At 40.3% G+C, this 19,005-nt stretch overlaps 2 protein-coding genes across 3 annotated transcripts; one reads left to right on the forward strand and one right to left on the reverse strand.

The window, feature by feature from the left end:
• Window positions 1–651: 651 nt before the first annotated feature.
• On the forward strand, window positions 652–5,654 carry LOC120551425 (microfibril-associated glycoprotein 4-like). Its single transcript, XM_039788858.1, has 6 exons — window positions 652–718; window positions 894–1,049; window positions 1,762–1,785; window positions 1,892–1,988; window positions 2,060–2,227; window positions 4,932–5,654. Exons 1-6 carry the CDS (start codon window positions 713–715, stop codon window positions 5,183–5,185), a joined length of 705 nt encoding a protein of 234 aa, XP_039644792.1. The 5' UTR covers window positions 652–712; the 3' UTR covers window positions 5,186–5,654.
• A 4,680-nt stretch (window positions 5,655–10,334) lies between these two features.
• LOC120551415 (microfibril-associated glycoprotein 4-like) lies at window positions 10,335–15,611 on the reverse strand. 2 transcript variants are annotated; one of them, XM_039788846.1, is made up of 7 exons: window positions 15,528–15,611; window positions 14,781–14,853; window positions 13,693–13,848; window positions 13,409–13,447; window positions 12,161–12,257; window positions 11,844–12,011; window positions 10,335–11,048 (listed from the first exon to the last, which is right to left on the reverse strand). In XM_039788846.1, the coding sequence occupies exons 2-7, from the start codon at window positions 14,784–14,786 to the stop codon at window positions 10,795–10,797; spliced, it is 720 nt and encodes a 239-aa protein (XP_039644780.1). In that variant the 5' UTR covers window positions 14,787–14,853; window positions 15,528–15,611; the 3' UTR covers window positions 10,335–10,794. The 2 variants fall into 2 exon arrangements, with proteins under 2 accessions (XP_039644780.1, XP_039644781.1); XM_039788847.1 differs by having other exon boundaries at window positions 15,542–15,600.
• Window positions 15,612–19,005: the final 3,394 nt, after the last annotated feature.

Genomic DNA, 19,005 nt, shown 5'->3' on the forward strand with positions numbered 1-19,005 from the left:
TGATTGGAAGAGCTCATACAGAATGTTACACAGATTGAGTAATGTAACGGAATACGTTTTACATTTTTGGGCCTCCAAATTATTCGAACATATAATTAGCAAATATAAATGCCCACTGATGATAGGCTTACTGGCCTATAGGTAAGGTAGTCACTAAGGTAGCCATCCACATATACAGTTCATCCTGAGGATTAACTGTGCCACATGTATGTTTAACATTAAATGATTATTTATAAAATCATGCCAACAATTATTATTTTAATAGCTTACTATTCTATGCAAAAAAAGGTATTTATAAGGCTTTATGCCACCCTACACGTTATTGTAGGCCCAGTTTAATATGCATCTTCTTTTATACAATATATGTAGTAGGGGGTCCCTGCTCCATCTCTGTTTCAGTTAAGGGGTCCTTGGTTTAAAAAAACTTTGAAGACCCCTGCTTTACTCTAAAGTACAAAGTTGTCTCTTTGGTCCTTTAATGGAGGCGAGTCCCCAAAAAATGCTGGCGTGTCAGATTTGGGTGCCAACATTGTGTAAGCCAATGGCAGACATACACTCAAGGACATGTTTTATCGGTGTGAAACAGCAGCTGCTCAGTAACTTATTAATCTTAACAGTATAAATAAGTGTGAGAGAGACACCAGAGACATCAGGGTGTCGAGACACACTGACATCAGGATCTTCATCAGATCACTTCTGCTGAAATCTGACCATGAAGGTAAGTTTACAACTTTATATATCTGATAGTTTGGCAAACAAATATTATTTATTTATGGCCACAAATTGTGGACAGGGGAAGCAAAAGTCTACAGCTAGCTTTACAGAGTATTCTAGCTTTGCATAAGAGCGATACCAACTGAATAAACTAAATTAAAACTTCTCATCTGTTCCAGCTGGTATCAGTCGTCCTCATCCTGCTGGCTCCACTGTTGGTCAGCTGCCAGACGCCCGTTTGGCCAGTCGACTGCAGTGACATTTATGATAATGACAACAGCCGACCCAGTGGAGTGTACACCATCTATCCCAAAGGACCCCCTTCTGCTGTCCAGGTACACTTCATCCTCACTGGGACGCAGGTTGATCTTTAGATCAGGGCTTGGTTTCGCTTATGAAAAAAATAATTGAATTTTGATTCACAAGGTCCTGATTCAATTACATTTCTGATTTGATATCAGTCAGGTTTGGGAAATTTCTGTCACAATATCAGTTTATCTTTGATATAAAAGAGATTCTCAGAGAACTTCTGCTGAAAATTGTGAAAGCAAGACTCAACCCTCACCTATGTTTTTATAATGCACCAGGTTAATGTTTAATTTATGACCCTGAAAAAGTTAGTACTTGAACTGAACTCAACAGGACTATCAACAGGAGCTAGACTCTCAGCACAGTGGGGACAGAGCTTCATCACAGGGGCCCCCTGCAACCAAGTGATTTGTTAAAAAAATTCTAACATAGCTATAAATCCATGTTGTAATGTGTCACTTGTTGAGCCACACTGTCAGACAATTTGTATTAAAGAACAAAGAAAACAGCTTTCCAGTCAAGTTAAAATGTTTCAGCACCAGAGACAGCACGGGGCGCGACAGCATTGGACCTGAACAGGCCAATAACTACTGCTAAATAAATAAATAAATATAGGATATACTTTCTCCTATGTGGTAATTCTGGTTGGGCGGGTGAAGTAGTAGAACTGATTTAAGTACATTTGGATACAGTTTTAGTTAAAGAATCATATTAACTAATACCTGTGTTTGTGTGTAGGTGTACTGTGAGATGAGTTGGACGGTGAGTATTTTAACTGAAGTCAACACTTCCTGTAGTTCTTTCACAATAAATCACATTCCAGTAAAATCGTTGGAAACATGAGCTGTCCCCCATCCCATCCCCCCAGGTGTTCCAGAGGAGGATGAACGGCACGGTGAACTTCTACAGGGACTGGAATGAATACAGGACCGGCTTTGGTATCGCTGCTGGAGAGTACTGGCTCGGTGAGAAATGAAACCAAACTAACAGTCATGTCTTCATGAAACTGTTTCTAAATGTTTATGTTTGTTTTCAGGTCTCGAGTTTCTCATGGTCCTGACTCAGGTAAAAAAGTGTGAGCTGCAGGTCGATATGGAGGACTTTGAAGGACACAAAGCGTCCGCTCGTTACTCCTCATTCCTTGTCGACCCAGCGTACTTCAACTACAAACTGCATGTTTCTGGATTCACTGATGGAGGAGCAGGTGAGGTTTCCACATTAAGGACGAGAATTTTAGCCATTAATGTTGTGGAGTGTGACATTGGTTTATGCTCCAACTTTGTCCCTAAACAACTAAACAAACAGTTAAACGAGTTGCTGAGAAATCAAATCAGTCCTCTGTTTACATTTCATAAATCACATGGTTTCATATTTTTATTATTGCTGTCAGTTAAACGAGTTATTAACGGCGTTAACGCAAACCCATTTTAACGGCGTCAATTCTTTGTTATCGTGAGATTAACATTCTTTTTGGCCTAGCAAACTTTGTAGTTTTTTCATATTCTGCTGCAACAACTAGTAACGTTAGAAAAACTACAACACCACACCGGATCTAGCTAGACCGGAAACACAACAACATGCACGCCGCACACACTGGTTTGGGCTCGCGAGCCGGCCAAAGAGTAGCAGGCTCACGGTACATTCTGAGTGGATGGCGAGGGCCAGATGCCGAAATGGATGCCGATAAGATTCTGAATGGAAAGTTTACTTTTAAAAAGTTGCCAAATGGTTCCATTGACGAGACCAAAGTGATGTGTCTGTGTTTGGTGGTTGTGAACTGAGCTATCATCGCAGCACGTCCAATCTGAAATACCACCTGATGGCCGAGCACACAGCTGATGGCCAAAGCATACAAAGCAAGCCGATCCACTTTTCCATGGTGATAAGAGCATTAAAATGAGAAAAAATAATGGGACAAAAAGAAATCAAGGGACATTTCAAATAGATAAAAATGTGCGATTAATTGCGAGTTAAAAAATTATGACATTAATGCGATTAATCGCAATTAAATATTTTAATCGTTTGATGCCACTAATTTTTATCTAATTCTGTTTTAATTGTTTTAAAGAGCAAACAAACATTGTCAATGATTTGAGTTTTTATCAGGTTTAGTGTTGGGTACCGTACCCTGAACTTTTTATGGTACCGACCGAGTTTATTTGTGGTTTATTTGAATAGGGACAGATACAAAAACATAGATTATTACATAAAGAACAATCTGATGCCTGTATCACAGTGTTTATAGCCATGGCTAATTCGCAACACCTGTCCCTGTTACGGTGGTAATATGGCTTACCGATTCACGTTAAATCAAACAAAGACAAATTTCTGTACCTGAAAGCGTGTAAGCTCAACCTTGGCCGTCCTCTCTGCATGTTGACAGAGAGCGGGGCTCGGCGCCGATACACACTTCTGCAGAGTTGAGGTTCAGACGGATGAAAATATGACTCTTTGTTCAAGTCACGGGAGGGAGTGTCAATGCCGATAAAGTGGTCAAGAGTGCAGTTACACTTTTCAAAACTCCACGCGGCAATATAATATCATGGTGAGGGGAAACAGGTCGCGGTGCGGTTAAACTTCCTCTGAGACAGACAGGCAGAACAGGGTTCTCTATGCCCTGGTGACTGACTGACAGGCTGGAGGTTGTAAGGCAACTTTATGTTTCTATACAGGTAGCACATTTCAGTCAAAAGTTAATTAAAAAAGCTTCACATAAAACAATAAAAATACATTTAAAGTCATGAAAAATAAAAATTAAAACGGCTAAAATAGAATAAGATACAAAGAATACAAGTTATAGTGTAGTTAATAAATGAATAAATATTTGATTTAATAGGTTGTAGGGACGGGAGAGGGAGGGGTTCATTTCGTGTGGAGTGTAAAATGTTTTTAATAAATAACAATGTTTAGAGTAAATAGGATAAATAGGTTTGGAATTATTTTTACAACTGAAATGTTTATTCTATTACGGATTGAGGGTAAGGGGGAAGTACCGAAAAAAGTGTTATAGCTGACTCAATCTGTAGATTTGTTGTTTTAATTAAATATATACCATAATAGCCATTAAACCTCACCAGTTCAGTGTTGTTAGTTAATAGTTGTATTATTTAGTTATACTTACTGTAGGTAGAGAAGTAGACTGTGGTATTTACTAGTAAATACACTCCAAAAATATACAGTGCTGCTCATAAATATTCATACCCATGCTAAAGTTGACTAAAAAGAGGAATAAAAAAATCTTTTGGAAATTGATCTTAATGCCTTAATTAAAAAATTAGGAAAATCCGACCTTTTAAGGACACCAATTGTTTTTGTGAATGAATAATGTATTGTAAATAAATAAATGTTCTTCCTTAAAATACAGGGGCCATAATTATTCATACCCCTATGTCAAATTCCCATAGAGACAGGCAGATTTTTTATTTTTAAAGGCCAGTTATTTCATGGATCCAGGATACTATGCATCCTGATAAAGTTCCCTTGGCCTTTGGAATACAAATAGCCCCCCCACATCATCACATACCCTTCACCATACCCCCCACATCATCACATACCCTTCACCATACCCCCACATCATCACATACCCTTCACCATACCTAGAGATTGGCATGGTTTTATTTTAGTTAGCCTAATAGCTAACTGAGATAAGATCCATATCAATGCATATCAAACCAGCTATTAGGCTAACTGACAACTACATTATTCATTCACAAAAACAATTGGTGTCCTTAAAAGGTCGTATTTTCCTTATTTTTTTAATTAAGGCATTAAGATCAATTTCCAAAAGATGATTTTTATTCCTCTTTTTAGTCAACTTTAGCATGGGTATGAATACTTATGAGCAGCACTGTATATCATTGTTAGTTGTATCATAATGTTGTGATTATACACTTGTTGTGTTTCTGTAGGAGACTCCCTGAGTTATCACAACGGAGTATCGTTCTCCACCTTTGACAGTGACCAGGACCGCTGGAATGGGAACTGTGCCAAATCACACCTGGGGGGGTTCTGGTACAGAGACTGTCACAATACAAATCCAAACGGTGTTTATCGTCGGGGGGCTGACAACACTCTCGATGCTGTTGGAGTGGAATGGGCCACTTGGAAAGGTCGTAACTACTCTCTGAAGACCATCAGCATGAAGATCCGTCCTGTGCAGTAGTTCTCCAGGACCAACGTACAGCAGAATATCAGCTCATCTCTTCTGATTTCTTTCTCTTTCTCTCATTAAGCATTTGATCTCACAACTGGTCTTATTTTCCTGAAACTGGGCACCAGCACAAGAAAACCAACTGATGTTAGTAAATCTTGTTACCTTCTGTGATGGTTTAAAGCAGTCGCAGCTCGCTGCAACGTGGAAGAAAAGTCAGATGTGTCTCCAGTTGGACGGCTGCAGCAGGAAAGTAGGGCCCATAATCTTTAAATGGAAACACATATATAGTCTGATCAGGTGATAATCACTGCATGAACTGATAACACGAGTCTAAAAGAGAGAAAGAAGTAAAGAAAATGAAAAGTATAAAAACCCTTTGCAGTTCAGGACAGCCAGTTGATGTTTGGTGGAGGTTTGAATCTCTAATGTGAATCTTTATCTGCTGTACGGTGACAATAAATAAGAAGCTGAGCATTAAGATGATCTCATGTCTTCACTTTGTCTCCTGAGTCTTTCTGTCTGGACTCTCTAATGGAAGATGGACTCGTGATGGGTCTGAAATCAGTTACAACTCTCTGGTGTCTCATCTCAGCTGAACAAAAAGCAACAGATGGAGCAGGACATCACACAACAGCACCGACTGTTAAAGGAACACGCCGACTTATTGGGACTTTAGCTTATTCTCCGTAACCGCCAGAGTTAGACTAGTCCATACATACCCTTCTCATCTCCGTGCGTGCTGTAACGCTGTCTGACAGCTCCAGCATTAGGTTAGCCTAGCACAGATCATGCAGGTGACTGGTTCCAGTAGTCCGACTGCTCCAAATTGTGACAAAAGTGACAAAATAACGCCAACATGTTCCTGTTTACATGTTGTGATTTGTAGAGTCACAGCGTGTACAAAAAACAACGTAACATGACACAGCCATCTTCTAACAGTAAACAAACCGGGAACTATATTCTCAGACAGGCTTGCTGCGAGCATATCACTCCGCCAAAGTACTATATTCTTCCGCCTAAGAATATAGTTCCTGGTTTGTTTACAGTTAGAAAGATGGCGTGTCTCATGTTACGTTGTTTTTACACGCCAATCTAAAATCACAATATGTAATAGAGGAACATGTTGGTGTTATTTTGTCTCTTATTCGGAGCAGTAGGATTACTGGAACCAGTTACCTGCAGGATCTGTGATGGGCTGATACGCTGGAGCCGTCAGACAGCGTTACAGCACGCACTGAGATGAGAAGGGTATGTATGGACTAGTCTAACTCTGGGGGTTTCGGTGAATAAGATAAATTCCCAATAAGTCGGCGTGTTCCTTTAAATATCAGTAATAACATTGCTGAAATTACTAAAAATAATCATATAAAATTAGTAAAACAATGACTGAAAATACTTATATTAAACCATACCGGTTAAACTGTTAAAGTATTACTGAAAATTGAAATATTTCCCTAATTATAACTTCTGAGATAGTGAATTGAAGCTTTGAAATAAAAAAAACTGGCTTGACACACACACACACACACACACACAAAAGATATGCATTGTTTTCTTGTAGTTAGTTATTACCACGATTAGCCTAACGTAGCCTCACTGTAAGTCCAATAAGATATCAATGCGGTATTCCGGACGGCTGGGAATGTCACGCTGAACAAAATGCCTCTGTAAATGTGTAAATGTCTGTAGTGTGTAGAGCTGCAAAGTATCAGACTCAAGCACCCAAGTCAGAACAGCGGCCATCCGTAATGACACCTCTCTGTTAACCTTACCGTTAACGTTGCTGAAAATCTCCTCCATGCCGAATTTCTCCCCTCCTTCACGTTTAGCTGTTTTTACAATGACATTTACCTGACAAAAGGGGGTGTAGGTACCACAACAACTAGTTAAGATTACAGAAAAGTGAAGTGGGAGATCATTCCAGACGGCTGAGAGATGTTCTGCACATCGGTGTCCTCGCCGTCCCGGAGATTCCCCGAGCCATCCCCGCCCAAACCCGCCTCCCAGCGTCGTTGAGTAACGTTACAACAAGCCCCATCCACCCCGGTGTTGAAAACATCCAGAGGTGACACTGACATGTGAAATATATTGTGATGGGGTGGGTGGTGATGGCGCAGTGGCTATGACACGTGCCTTTGGTGTGGGAGATCTGGGTTTGATTCCCACTGCGATACATCTACCAATGTGTCCCTGAGCAAGGCACTTAACCCCTAGTTTCTCCAGAGGCTTGCGACCTCTGACATATATAGCAATTGTAAGTCGCTTTGGATAAAAACGTCAGCTAAATGACATGTAATGTAATGTGATATTGTGGTTTTAGCTGTTAGCTCTAGATGTTAGCTTGCTGGCTCACTAGCTAACTGGTCAGCTACCAATACAAATCGAATCAAGAAACGCGTAATTATGTTGGGGAAACTGCAGCTATTTTATTAGAATGACATGAATAAACGTTACTAAACGTAATGCATTCTAATGATCCAGTGATCTCTCAACAGCTGTCAGATGAAAACACAAGGTAGTCATGGCAACCTCAGTTCAGTGCTGAGCAGTTGCTGCTTCTGAAATGCTGAAACTACTATTCAAATGTGATTATTTTCATAAATAGGTTGGCTAACGTTAGATAATCTCCCTCTTCTCGAAGTCTGATGAACAATAAATTACGGGAGTGAGAATCACAAGGCACTGTGAGTTAACGTTACCCACCAAGTAATGTTAGGACAGAAGTTCAGAAGAAGGATGGGAAATAGTTTTACCGTGACTTTATAATCGACATCCACCGAGCCAAAATGCTTATGTCATAAAAAGTTAGCTTGTCCTGGTTTCCTAACTGAGTTGCGAGTTATAGGAGCTTAGCTGGGAGCTTCATGGAGACAGCTAAAGTTAATGTTAGCTGCCTTACAGCTGTCAGAGTTAGTGTTGACTTCATATATTATCTTCTAATAGCTGTATTCTCAGTAACGTGACAATCTGCAAGAAACAGGTTGCTTATAAATCACTGAAATAGTAGTGGCAGCACCGTTTGGATTTGTTATCAATGCCGTTAGAATCATGGCTAACACTATTGTTACTTAGTTTATAACAGATCTTTTCGGCTGTGCTTTCTAACATGATGTCATTGTGCTAACCGAGCAACGTTAGCCTTTACAACAGAGTAACTTCAATACACTTGTTAGATCATGTTTTATTCCAGAATTCTCTGTTGATTTGTGTTTTTCGCTGTGTGCTCGTGGTGGGAAATAATGTAAACAGAGAGCGGCGTGCCAGAAATGTAATGCACCATGACATACGTCTCCTTCAAGGCCAGGCTGCTGTTAGAAGTCCCTCTAGTGGACAGAACGTGTAAAAACAACCATATGCTTATAGTGCCATTGACAATGCATAAGCCTGAGTAGTGTAGTACATGTTTATAACAGGCTGCATTTGAGTATTAAATATTCAAATATTATTTGAATATAAAAAATGAAATTTGAATGGTATTATAGAGGAAGTCTGACAGCTCTAGTGCATTCTAATAATCCAGCGATCTCTAAACAGCTGTCGAATCAAAACACAATGTCGTCATGGCAACCTTGTGTGTGTGTGTGTGTGTGTGTGTGTGTCTGTGTGTGTGTGTATGTGTGTGTGTGTGTGTGTTTCAGTTTATTTTATTTGTGAAAGGGGACAGCGCAAATTAATAAACACATGATTTCACATGGGTTAAAAAAGCCAGAATTGTGTGCATCCTGAGACACACGTGTGGCAATACACAGCACACGTGCTGTAGGGTTCATGTTAAGTTTCCTGTTACTTTACGTTGTTTGTGAAGCATTTCCTACATTACCTTACAAGGACAAGGAAGTACATAAAGTACGTCCATTTTGATAACTTTGGGAGGAGTAAAGGAATGTTTCTGCTAAGAAGCGCTCTTGTCTCTTAGTTTGCCGAGACGTCTTGTTGTTGCGTTGGGGAAGATTTATTTGCCTCTTTGACAGCCAGAGAGGGGATTGCCTGCACTCACTGAGTGTGGGAGAGAGAAAAAAGACAAAGAAAAAGAGAAGCAGCTTTAAATTCCTCTGTTAGAGCAGAGGCCTTTGATTTTGATGTCTATTTTGTAAAGGACCACTTGCTTTTAATTTCTGCTTTTGTCACAAAATAATAAAAACTACCTGAGCCCGTCTTTGGGCTAGGGGACCAAATCTTTGCCAGTTTCATATTTTTTCAGGGATCGTTGTACCCGCTGTCAATCGGGGAGGGTTTCCCCTCACAGGGCATTAGGCAGACTCCACTTTAACTGCCCTTGGCCAGTTGCAGCCGGCGGGGATCGACTTGGACACGCAGACCTCCTGTCATCTTCGAGTGGGAAAGCAATTCCCTACCCGCAGGGCCTGGTCAGAGCCTCTGAGCACCTCCTCTCTCAGTCCAGCGACCAAGGAGGGCAAAGCGGGCGTCCTTAAAATGATAATTTGAAAATATAAAATGACATAGATAAAGATTGGTGATGTGGCCTTGACCAACTGCCATGCTTTGCCTGATGTCTGTCTCTTTATCATGGGCAGGCCAAATTTTCTGGGCGGGCAAAGCAGAGAAAGGGGATGTAACCTTGCTCCTTATGACCTTATAAGGAGCAGATTCCTGATTGGCCCATCTGAGCTTTCATTTTCTCAAAGGCAGAGCAGGATACCCAGGGCTCGGTTTACACCTATCACCATTTCTAGCCACTGGGGGGCCATAGGCAGGCTGGGGGAACTCATATTAATGTTAAAAAACCTCATAAAGTGACATTTTGTTTAAAAGGTTTTTTATTTTAAATTTCTTTCTTTTTTATTGTAATTTTCTATTTTCAAATCATCATTTTAACTTTGCCGTTTGATTTTTAATTATAATATTTATAATTTGATACATTTGAATATTCTCTTTTGGCTGCTAATTTTAATTATGAATTTAAAAAAACATCCTTTGTGGCCAGGATAGCTCAGTCAGTAGAACGGGTGCACATATACAGAGGTTCATGCCTCGACGCAGACGTTCACGTCCAACCTGGGACGATTTCCTGCATGTCTTCCCCTCTCTCTCCCCCTTTCAATGCTTTCCTATCATTAAAGGTGGAAATGCCCAAAAGATTACCTGAAAAAAAAAGAAATATCCTCCATAGGAGACAAAGTGAAGTCATCAGATCATCTTAATGCTCAGCTTCTTATTTATTGTCACCGTACAGCAGATAAAGATTCACATTAGAGTTTCAAACCTCCACCAAACATCAACTGGCTGTCCTGAACTTTTTATACTTTTCATTTTCTTTACTTCTTTCTCTCTTTTAGACTTGTGTTATCAGTTCATGCAGTGATTAACACCCGATCAGACTATATATGTGTTTCCATTTAAAGATTATGGGCCCTACTTTCCTGCTGCAGCCGTCCAACTGGAGACACATCTGACTTTTCTTCCACGTTGCAGCGAGCTGCGACTGATTTAAACCATCACAGACAGTAACAAGAGTTACTAACATCAGTTGGTTTTCTTGTGCTGGTGCCCAGTTTCAGGAAAATAAGACCTGTTGTGAGATTAAATGCTTAATCAGAGAAAGAGGAATAAATCAGAAGAGATGAGCTGATATTCTGCTGTACGCTGGTCCTGGAGAACTACACCAAAGGACGGATCTTCATGCTGATGAACTTCAGGGGGGTATTACCTTTCCAGCTTTGCCAATTCACTACAGCATAATACAAAGGGCTGTTAGAACCCCAACTATAAAGACCGTTTGGATTTGTACTGTAACAGCCGTTGTACCAGAACGCCCCCAGGCTTTGTATGGCACAGTTGTTCCAATACCAGGTGTCCTGGTCTCTGTCGAAGGTGGAGAACTTCATTCCGTTGCTAACACTGAGGGAGTCTCCTACAGAAACACAACAAGGGTATAATCACAACATTATGATACAACTAACAATGATCTATATTTTTAAAGTATATTTATTTGCCCAGAATAACCACAGTCTACTTCTCTACCTACAGTAAGTATTACTAAATAAAACAACTACTGAACTAACCAGACACTCAACACTGGACTGGTGACGTTTAATATTACGCTTATTATTGTTTAATTAAAATAATAAATCCACAGATTGAGTCAGCTATACAACTTGAACACCTCATGATGCTACTGAGAGCAGGAAAATTAGTTAGCAAGCAGAGAAGTTAAATCAACTAGGATAAATCATTAATAAATTAATTAAATACTAATTAAACATTACAGGTACTAGTACTTTGTGTATTCTGCTACCACTCCTACAAATACTACTGGTACTTCAGCTGATACAAAACAACCTGAAGTCTGGGGGTACAGATAAATAAAGTGCAAAGAGTCCCTGAGATACAGAAACCTGAATACACACCTTATACCTGATTAAAAGAAGTTCAGAGAGCTCCCGATTGACATCAGAACAGCTGAAAGTCTACACATATTCCCCCACAGGCTAAAGACACATCTCTTCTGACTGCACCTTAGCCAAGAAGATGATGCTATATAAAACAAAATTAAATAACTTGCACTCACATGTTGCACTTATATGGAGATCTTTGTAAATTTGGCTTATTTGTAGCTGAGTACTTAAATTCCCACTGTTTAGAGTTTGTACCTTTTATAGCTTAAGCTAATTTGCAATGCCTGTCCTTAGATATGTGGAAGCCTCACCTGCTCCTCCATTGAAGAATCCAGAAACATTCAGTTTGTATCCATTACACTCAGCATCGATAAAGAATGAGGTGTAAAGAGCGAACGCTTTGTTTCCTACAAAGTCCTCCATTTGGACCAGCAGCTCGGACGGTCGATTGAGTGTCAATTGGTAGATGTTCTCAAGACCTACAGACACACAAAGACACACACACACACACACACATATACACAGCTTACAATATTCTCTGACATTAAATGTTCCATGTGAAGTTTTTGAACTTTAGTACTAAATGAACAGTGAGTTTCATGTATTCATGTTTGGTTTCATTTCTCACCGAGCCAGTACTCTCCAGCAGGGTTACCAAAGCCGGTCTTGTATTGATCCCAGCCCTGGTAGAAGTTCACTGTGCCGTCCATCCTCGTCTGGAACACCTGGAAACACAAAAGATATCTGACAGATCAAGTTTACAGCCAGCAAGGCTTCACTGTTATTTCAGGTCATTGGGAATATTTTGGTTTCTTTTAACAGTTCCATAAAATAATGTGCTCACTAACGTATCACATCTCTCCACTCTGTTACATATATAACAGGGGTAGTTAAAGCACTTTTATCTCTGTGTCAATCAGTGTGCAATGTGTGACAATCTGCATAGTCATTTTCTAAACTTTCTGCTTCAAGAGGAGTTAAAGAACGGCAGAAAGCAACAGTTCAGTTACAGGAGAATGGGGAGATGCCCCTCCGGTCTGATTTTAGGAATCTAATGATAATGAAGGATGACTATGTTGCCCAGTAACTGCTAGATGTGAAAAGAAGTTAATGTTTGCAAACAAGTTCAACATATCAAATTGAAAAAAGGTGATATGTCATTATTTGTTTCTGCTGGCCCCACGAGGCCAAAACAAAACAGTTATTGCAGGCTTTAATTATTAATTGAAGCTACCAATTGAACCCTTGACTATGTTTTGACTAGACACTATGAAGATGCCACCTGAGTGGTATCTTTGGGCTTTGCCTCTTGCAGTGATTTTGATCTTCTTGAATGAGCCTTGCAGTAAACTGACTTAAAAGAAACAGTAAGGTAAAGGTACTTTAATGTCACATACACATACATGTAGCGAAATTCATTCTCTGCATTTAACCCATCCCTGAAGGGAGCAGTGGGCAGCCATTTACAGCGCCCAGGGACCAACTCCAGATCTGAGCCATTGCCTTGATTAAAGGTACTGACTGGAGAACCTAGAACAAGGTTTTTTTGATGGTGGGGGAAACCGGAGCACCCGGAGGAAACCCACGCAAACATGGGGAGAACACAACTCAGAAAGAACCTGGATTCGAACCTAAAACCTTCCTGCTGTGAGGCCACATTGCTAACCATTTGGCCACCATGCTGACTCTCTCTTGTGTCTTGTTTAATAATCAGGGTATGGTTTTGCAAGTTAATGTGTCCGCTTCAGATCCCCTGACTATGGGAGTATCACTCCCTGTGCATTTGGAGCATGTATGACATTGGAAAGAACCTCAGAGAACATTCAGAGAACCAAGACTCGGCTGTGACTTTAAGTTGACTTAAGTAAAAACTCACCGTCCAGCGTCCTCCTTCTGAGTCCATGTCACAGTACACCTACACACAAACACACAACCATAAGGAAATTTGTTTCAGCTGCTAACACTTCATACAATATATTCACACAGGCTGTAAAAAGTTCTATGAATACTACTACAACTATGACTACTTATATCTGTTGTCTTAGAAGCATCAGTCAGAACTTGTAACTGTGTTTCTGTCAGAGATGATCTCACTGTCTTCACGTTTAACACTTTTATCATCTAAAGGTCAACCTGCGTCCCAGAGAGGATAAAGTGTACCTGGACAGGAGAAGTGGATCTGATGGGATAGATAGTGTACACTCTACTGGTTCGGGTGTTTGGATTACTACTGATGTCACTGCAGTCTTTGGGCAGATCTGGAGGGTAGCAGCTGGTCAACATAGGAGCCAGGAGCAGGACGACGACTGAAACCAGCTGGAAGAGAGATGTTGACACAGAGTAAGGTTTGAAGCTTCTGGACTGTTTCAACATGATGTTGCAGTGTTTCCCATACATAGGTTCTACTTGGCCACCCCGCCCAGGTAGAAAATAATCAATGATTATGGATGTTTTAAAGTACAGTTTTTAGTACAATCAATCAATCAATCAATCAATCAAAGGCTACACTTCATCTGTATCTGTATGTTTGTTTAATATGTACATAGATATTTCTTCCTACAATATATGTTAATGTTATGTAATCATTGTTTTCAATAAATATTTTTTAAACCTTTGCTTGACTAGTTTATAACTGACCACAGCCAACATATCCTGCGCCACCCACCCCCACTCAAGTCAATTCTTAACCTGTCGGAAACACTAGATGATGATATTTGATTATGTATCATATTACTGTTACATAAATAAAATGTCCTCAGGCTCGATTAAATAAATGGGAAGACGTTTAGTCAGCCAGGTTGAATGAAAACACCAGTGTGGCTGTTCAGAGCCTTTAAATGCTAGCCCCGGTCTTGATCTGGGATAGGGAAAACAAACATTTTATAACTTATAATCTCCAGAGTTTCAGCTCTCTGAAACTCTGCCCTCCTGCAGCCACAGACAGACACTCCTGCAGTTTTTTCTTCTCTGCTGCAGCTGATTTATTTCCTTTTGTTTTGTTTAATTCATGTAAGTTAATCAGGACTTTTTCATATTTTTGTTTCACTCCAACATATGTGATTTATATCTCAATGAGACTAACCTGGTTAAATAAAGGTTAAATACAATTTTAAAAAATGTAGCCCAGTACAACACGTGTGATAAAAAAGTACTTGAAAGAAAAATTACAGATTAAAGAAATACTCGATTTTCTTTCAGTAATTTGAGTAAATGTAATTTGTTAATTCCATATAAAGGTACATATTTACCTTCATTGTCAGTGTTCAGCTGGAGTGAGGCTTTAAAGAATCCTGATGTCACTCCGTCTGGATCTCTGCTTAACTGTTTATATGCCAAAAATTAATACAAATTTTAGTGTTCAATACTTTGTTTTACTGCAGATAAAAAATGGGACAGTTCTACTTTTCACATTTCAATCACAACAAACAAAAGCCAAATAAAACTTCCCACATTTGGGAGGAACTATGACAACCTGCCTGACAATAGAGGATATATACAATCAGTTATATATAATATACAAGCATTAACAGAGCCCTAGCTTGATAATAATGTTGGCCAAAATTGCCTTTTGTGTCTTTAGTTTAGGACTAAGCACTAGGGCTGTTATGGGAAAAAATATAATCATGATTATTTCAGTCAATATTGAAATCACTATAATTTAACACGCCATTATTGAACTGAAAAAACAGTGGAAAAGTTAAATAAATCAAAAGTAAAAAAACACAACTGTGAAATTTGCCTTAATACTTTTCCTATTTACACTTATTTTTTTCATTCAGAACACCAGAGAAAATAAGAGTTTACTTGCAAAATGTAATGAGCTAAATAAATGTTTTTCTCGATTACTCGATTATTATTGTTTTTGTGATCATTGGGAACCAAAATCATAATCACGATTACATTTCAATTAATTGCACAGCCCTACTAAGCACATAAAAAATACCAAATCAATATTAATATTAAGTAAAGTTAATGTCTCCTGGTTGGATGCTTACCTGTCTGAACTCACCGGCAGGTTGAACTGAAGAGATTTGGTAGCTCCAGAGGAAAACAAGCTGCAGCTTCTCCTTCAGTCTGTCACACTGTCACAACCTCACTGATTATATATGCAGAAGGCACTGTGATGTCACACCAGTCCGACCAATCACAAGGTGTGGGTTTATTGTTTCCCCAACATCTTGCTCTTTAGCACGGATTGTTTAACTCATTTTCTTTTTCTCTTTAGCCTTTTTCCCGCTGATTTTCCATGTCTATTGCATACCGTATCATGTCATTTCATCGTGGTTAAAATGTCCTGAACGATGACTTCAATTATCGACAATGACAGTGAAGATTTAATTCGCCATGTGTGATGTTTATTCTGTCTAAACAGAAACCACTTTGCACCTGTATGGTGGATCATCCTACTCTGTGGAAAATGTACTTTTCAGTACAATAATGTTCTTGTCCTGGAAATAAGTTTTGAGTGTGAACCCTTTTCATTATGTATGTTCCAGACAAATTATCTCTTATCGCCACACACCCAATTACCTGGCACCAAACAGTCTGATTAAATTTGACTAAACGGGTCAAACCAGAAACACTAAAGTCTTAGTAATACATAACACGTGACTCCTGATGAAGTGGAGATTATTTCAGAACATACCTGAAGGTAAATGAGGTGTATCATCTGTCTAACTTGTGACCTGCTGTAACTTATGTCCAACTTGACAAAGTGCTGAGCTGCGAAAGTAAAAGACATGAATAATAAGAGTTATATGAAACTAAATTAGAATAGAATACAAAGATAGAAAAGTATTCCAAAGTAAATGGAGACAGAAGGTAAAATAACAGTTATCACCCCACTGGGGCCGACGATGTCGTACACAACAGCAAACTTCACAATCTGTCATATTTTATAGAGTGTAGAGACGTTTTGGGTTTAGAAGCAGAGAGATGCACCATTTCAACGATATCTTTTGTGCAATCTTAGACTTTCCAGAAGGGTTAAAAGACAGGGCCAAACAGGGCCCAAACAGAGCTAAAACAGGGCTAAGACAGGTCCCAAACAAGGCCAAACAGGGCTAAAACAGGGCCAAAACAGACCTAAAACAGGGCCCAAATAGCGCTAAAACAGGGCCAAAACTGTACCAAAACAGAGTTAAAACAGGGCCAAGACAGAGTTAAAACAGGGCCAAGACAGTGCCAAAACAGACCTCAAACAGGGCCCATACAGAGCGAAAACAGGGTCAAAACCAGGTCAAAACAGAGCTAAAACAGGGCCCAAACACAGTTAAAACAGGGCCAAAACAGAGCTAAACAGGGCCCAAATAGAGCTAAAACAGGGCCCAAATAGAGCTAAAACAGGGCCAAGACAGGGCCAAACAGGGCCAAAACAAGGCTAAGACAGGGCTAAGACTGGGCCAAAAAATTTAAAATAAAGCTGTCTGTGTTGTTATCTTTGGTACGTCTTTCGGGTGTGTCATGTTATGACTGTCGGGATCATTTTAGAGCTGGGGTTTCTGGAACAACTTCATTGCTTCGAATGTGGAGATTAGAAACACACAACAACACATCACGCAGGTGTAAGATGTAACTGATACACTCTCTAAGAAGATTAATGTACCGGAATGTTGATAAGTTAGACTCCTGACACACCTGTTTCTCTGATAGGAGAAAGTCTTTGGATGAGAACGCGAATTACTGTAAATGGAAAATAACAACACAACTTTTCTTTGTAAGAATCAGAATAAAGTAGAAGGAGATAGCTTTATATGTAATGTATGTGATATGAATATAAAATTATGTATTATAATAAAAGTAGTGTATACAAACACATCATATCCACAAGTTTCCTACGTCCCATGAGGCTTTGGGCCCTATTTTAACGATCTAAGTGCACGGCCAGAAGCGCCTGGCACCTGCGTGTCCACATCCACTTCTGCTAGTTTGACGGCTGATAAAAGGGTCTGTGTGTGCCGGGCGCCTGGTCCTAAAGGGTTGTCCTTAGTGTCTTCATTAATCAGAGGTGTGTTTAGGGCGTAATTTGTAATCAACCAATCAGAGATCATCTCCCATTCCCTTTAAAAGCCAGGCGCGTTTGGACCTTGGAGCATTGCTGTTATGATGGAGGATTTGATCTGTAATATTTTTATTTGTAATCTTCTGCGTGTGTGTGTGTGTGTGTGTGTGTGTGTGTGTGTGTGTGTGTGTGTGTGTGTGTGTGTGTGTGTAACAAGCATAGTGTGTGCGTGCTGTGCACGAGCCTAGGAGCATTTTACTAATGCTCTGTTAAAATAACAATGAAATGCTGCGTTATTGACTTTAGACCAGGTTTTTGTTGGTCAATGGTGTGATCGCTTCCCGCTGCCTCAAGATAGCAATACTCCCAGAATGCACCTGAACACACCTCCCTGTGAGACCAGAATGCACCTGAACACACCTCCCTGTAAGACCAGCACGCCCAGAATGCACCTGAACACACCTCCCTGTAAGACCAGCACGCCCAGAATGCACCTGAACACACCTCCCTGTAAGACCAGCACGCCCAGAATGCACCTGAAACACACCTCCCTGTAAGACCAGCACGCAGAATGCACCTGAACACACCTCCCTGTAAGACCAGCACGCCCAGAAGCACCTGAACACCTCTTGGATACAAACCTGCCGTAAACACACCCCCCGGACGCCCAGAATGCACCTGAACACACCTCCCTGTAAGACCAGCACGCCCAGAATGCACCTGAACACACCTCCCTGTAAGACCAGCACGCCCAGAATGCACCTGAACACACCTCCCTGTAAGACCAGCACGCCCAGAATGCACCTGAACACACCTCCCTGTAAGACCAGCACGCCCAGAATGCACCTGAACACACCTCCCTGTAAGACCAGCACGCCCATGGGCCACAGATGGGTGCAGGTGCATTTGCTATTTAAACGAGGTGGGTGCTCGACGGGAAATTGACAACTGGGTCGGTCTTAAACTAGCAAAGATACTTGGGTCGGGCTTTGGGCTGCACCATGTTCAAGATAGGACCCTTTGCGTCAAAAGTGGGCGTGACTTCAGGTTAGAAGTAAACAAGTGGGAAGTGTCAGTCAGTTAATGATATGGAAACACAAAAACAACAAGCTTAAAAAGGATGAAACAACAGTACGTTTATCCGTTACAGTAACATTTGTAGCTATTTTGTTGCTTCAGTAGCCTGTGACGGTTTAAAAAGCTCAGAGTCATATTAATATCTACACAGTGATCTTGTTTATCTGAAAGGGGACGAGCCAGAGCCGACACGTAGCACATCATAAGGTTTGGGTTGTAGCATCAGAGACAGGTGAAGTACAGACAGCAGGACGCTCATGTAGTCATGCAGCAGCACTTTTGGGGAAGGTCAGTAAAGTAGGGTCTATTAAGGGCAAGGGCAATTGTTTATTGTATCGTAAAAATGATTACTAATAAATGTACAAAGCTGAAATATTTAACTGTGTGTCATTCAT

This window comes from Perca fluviatilis, chromosome 21 (assembly GCF_010015445.1).
Source record: "Perca fluviatilis chromosome 21, GENO_Pfluv_1.0, whole genome shotgun sequence".
NCBI classification, from domain to species: domain Eukaryota; kingdom Metazoa; phylum Chordata; class Actinopteri; order Perciformes; family Percidae; genus Perca; species Perca fluviatilis.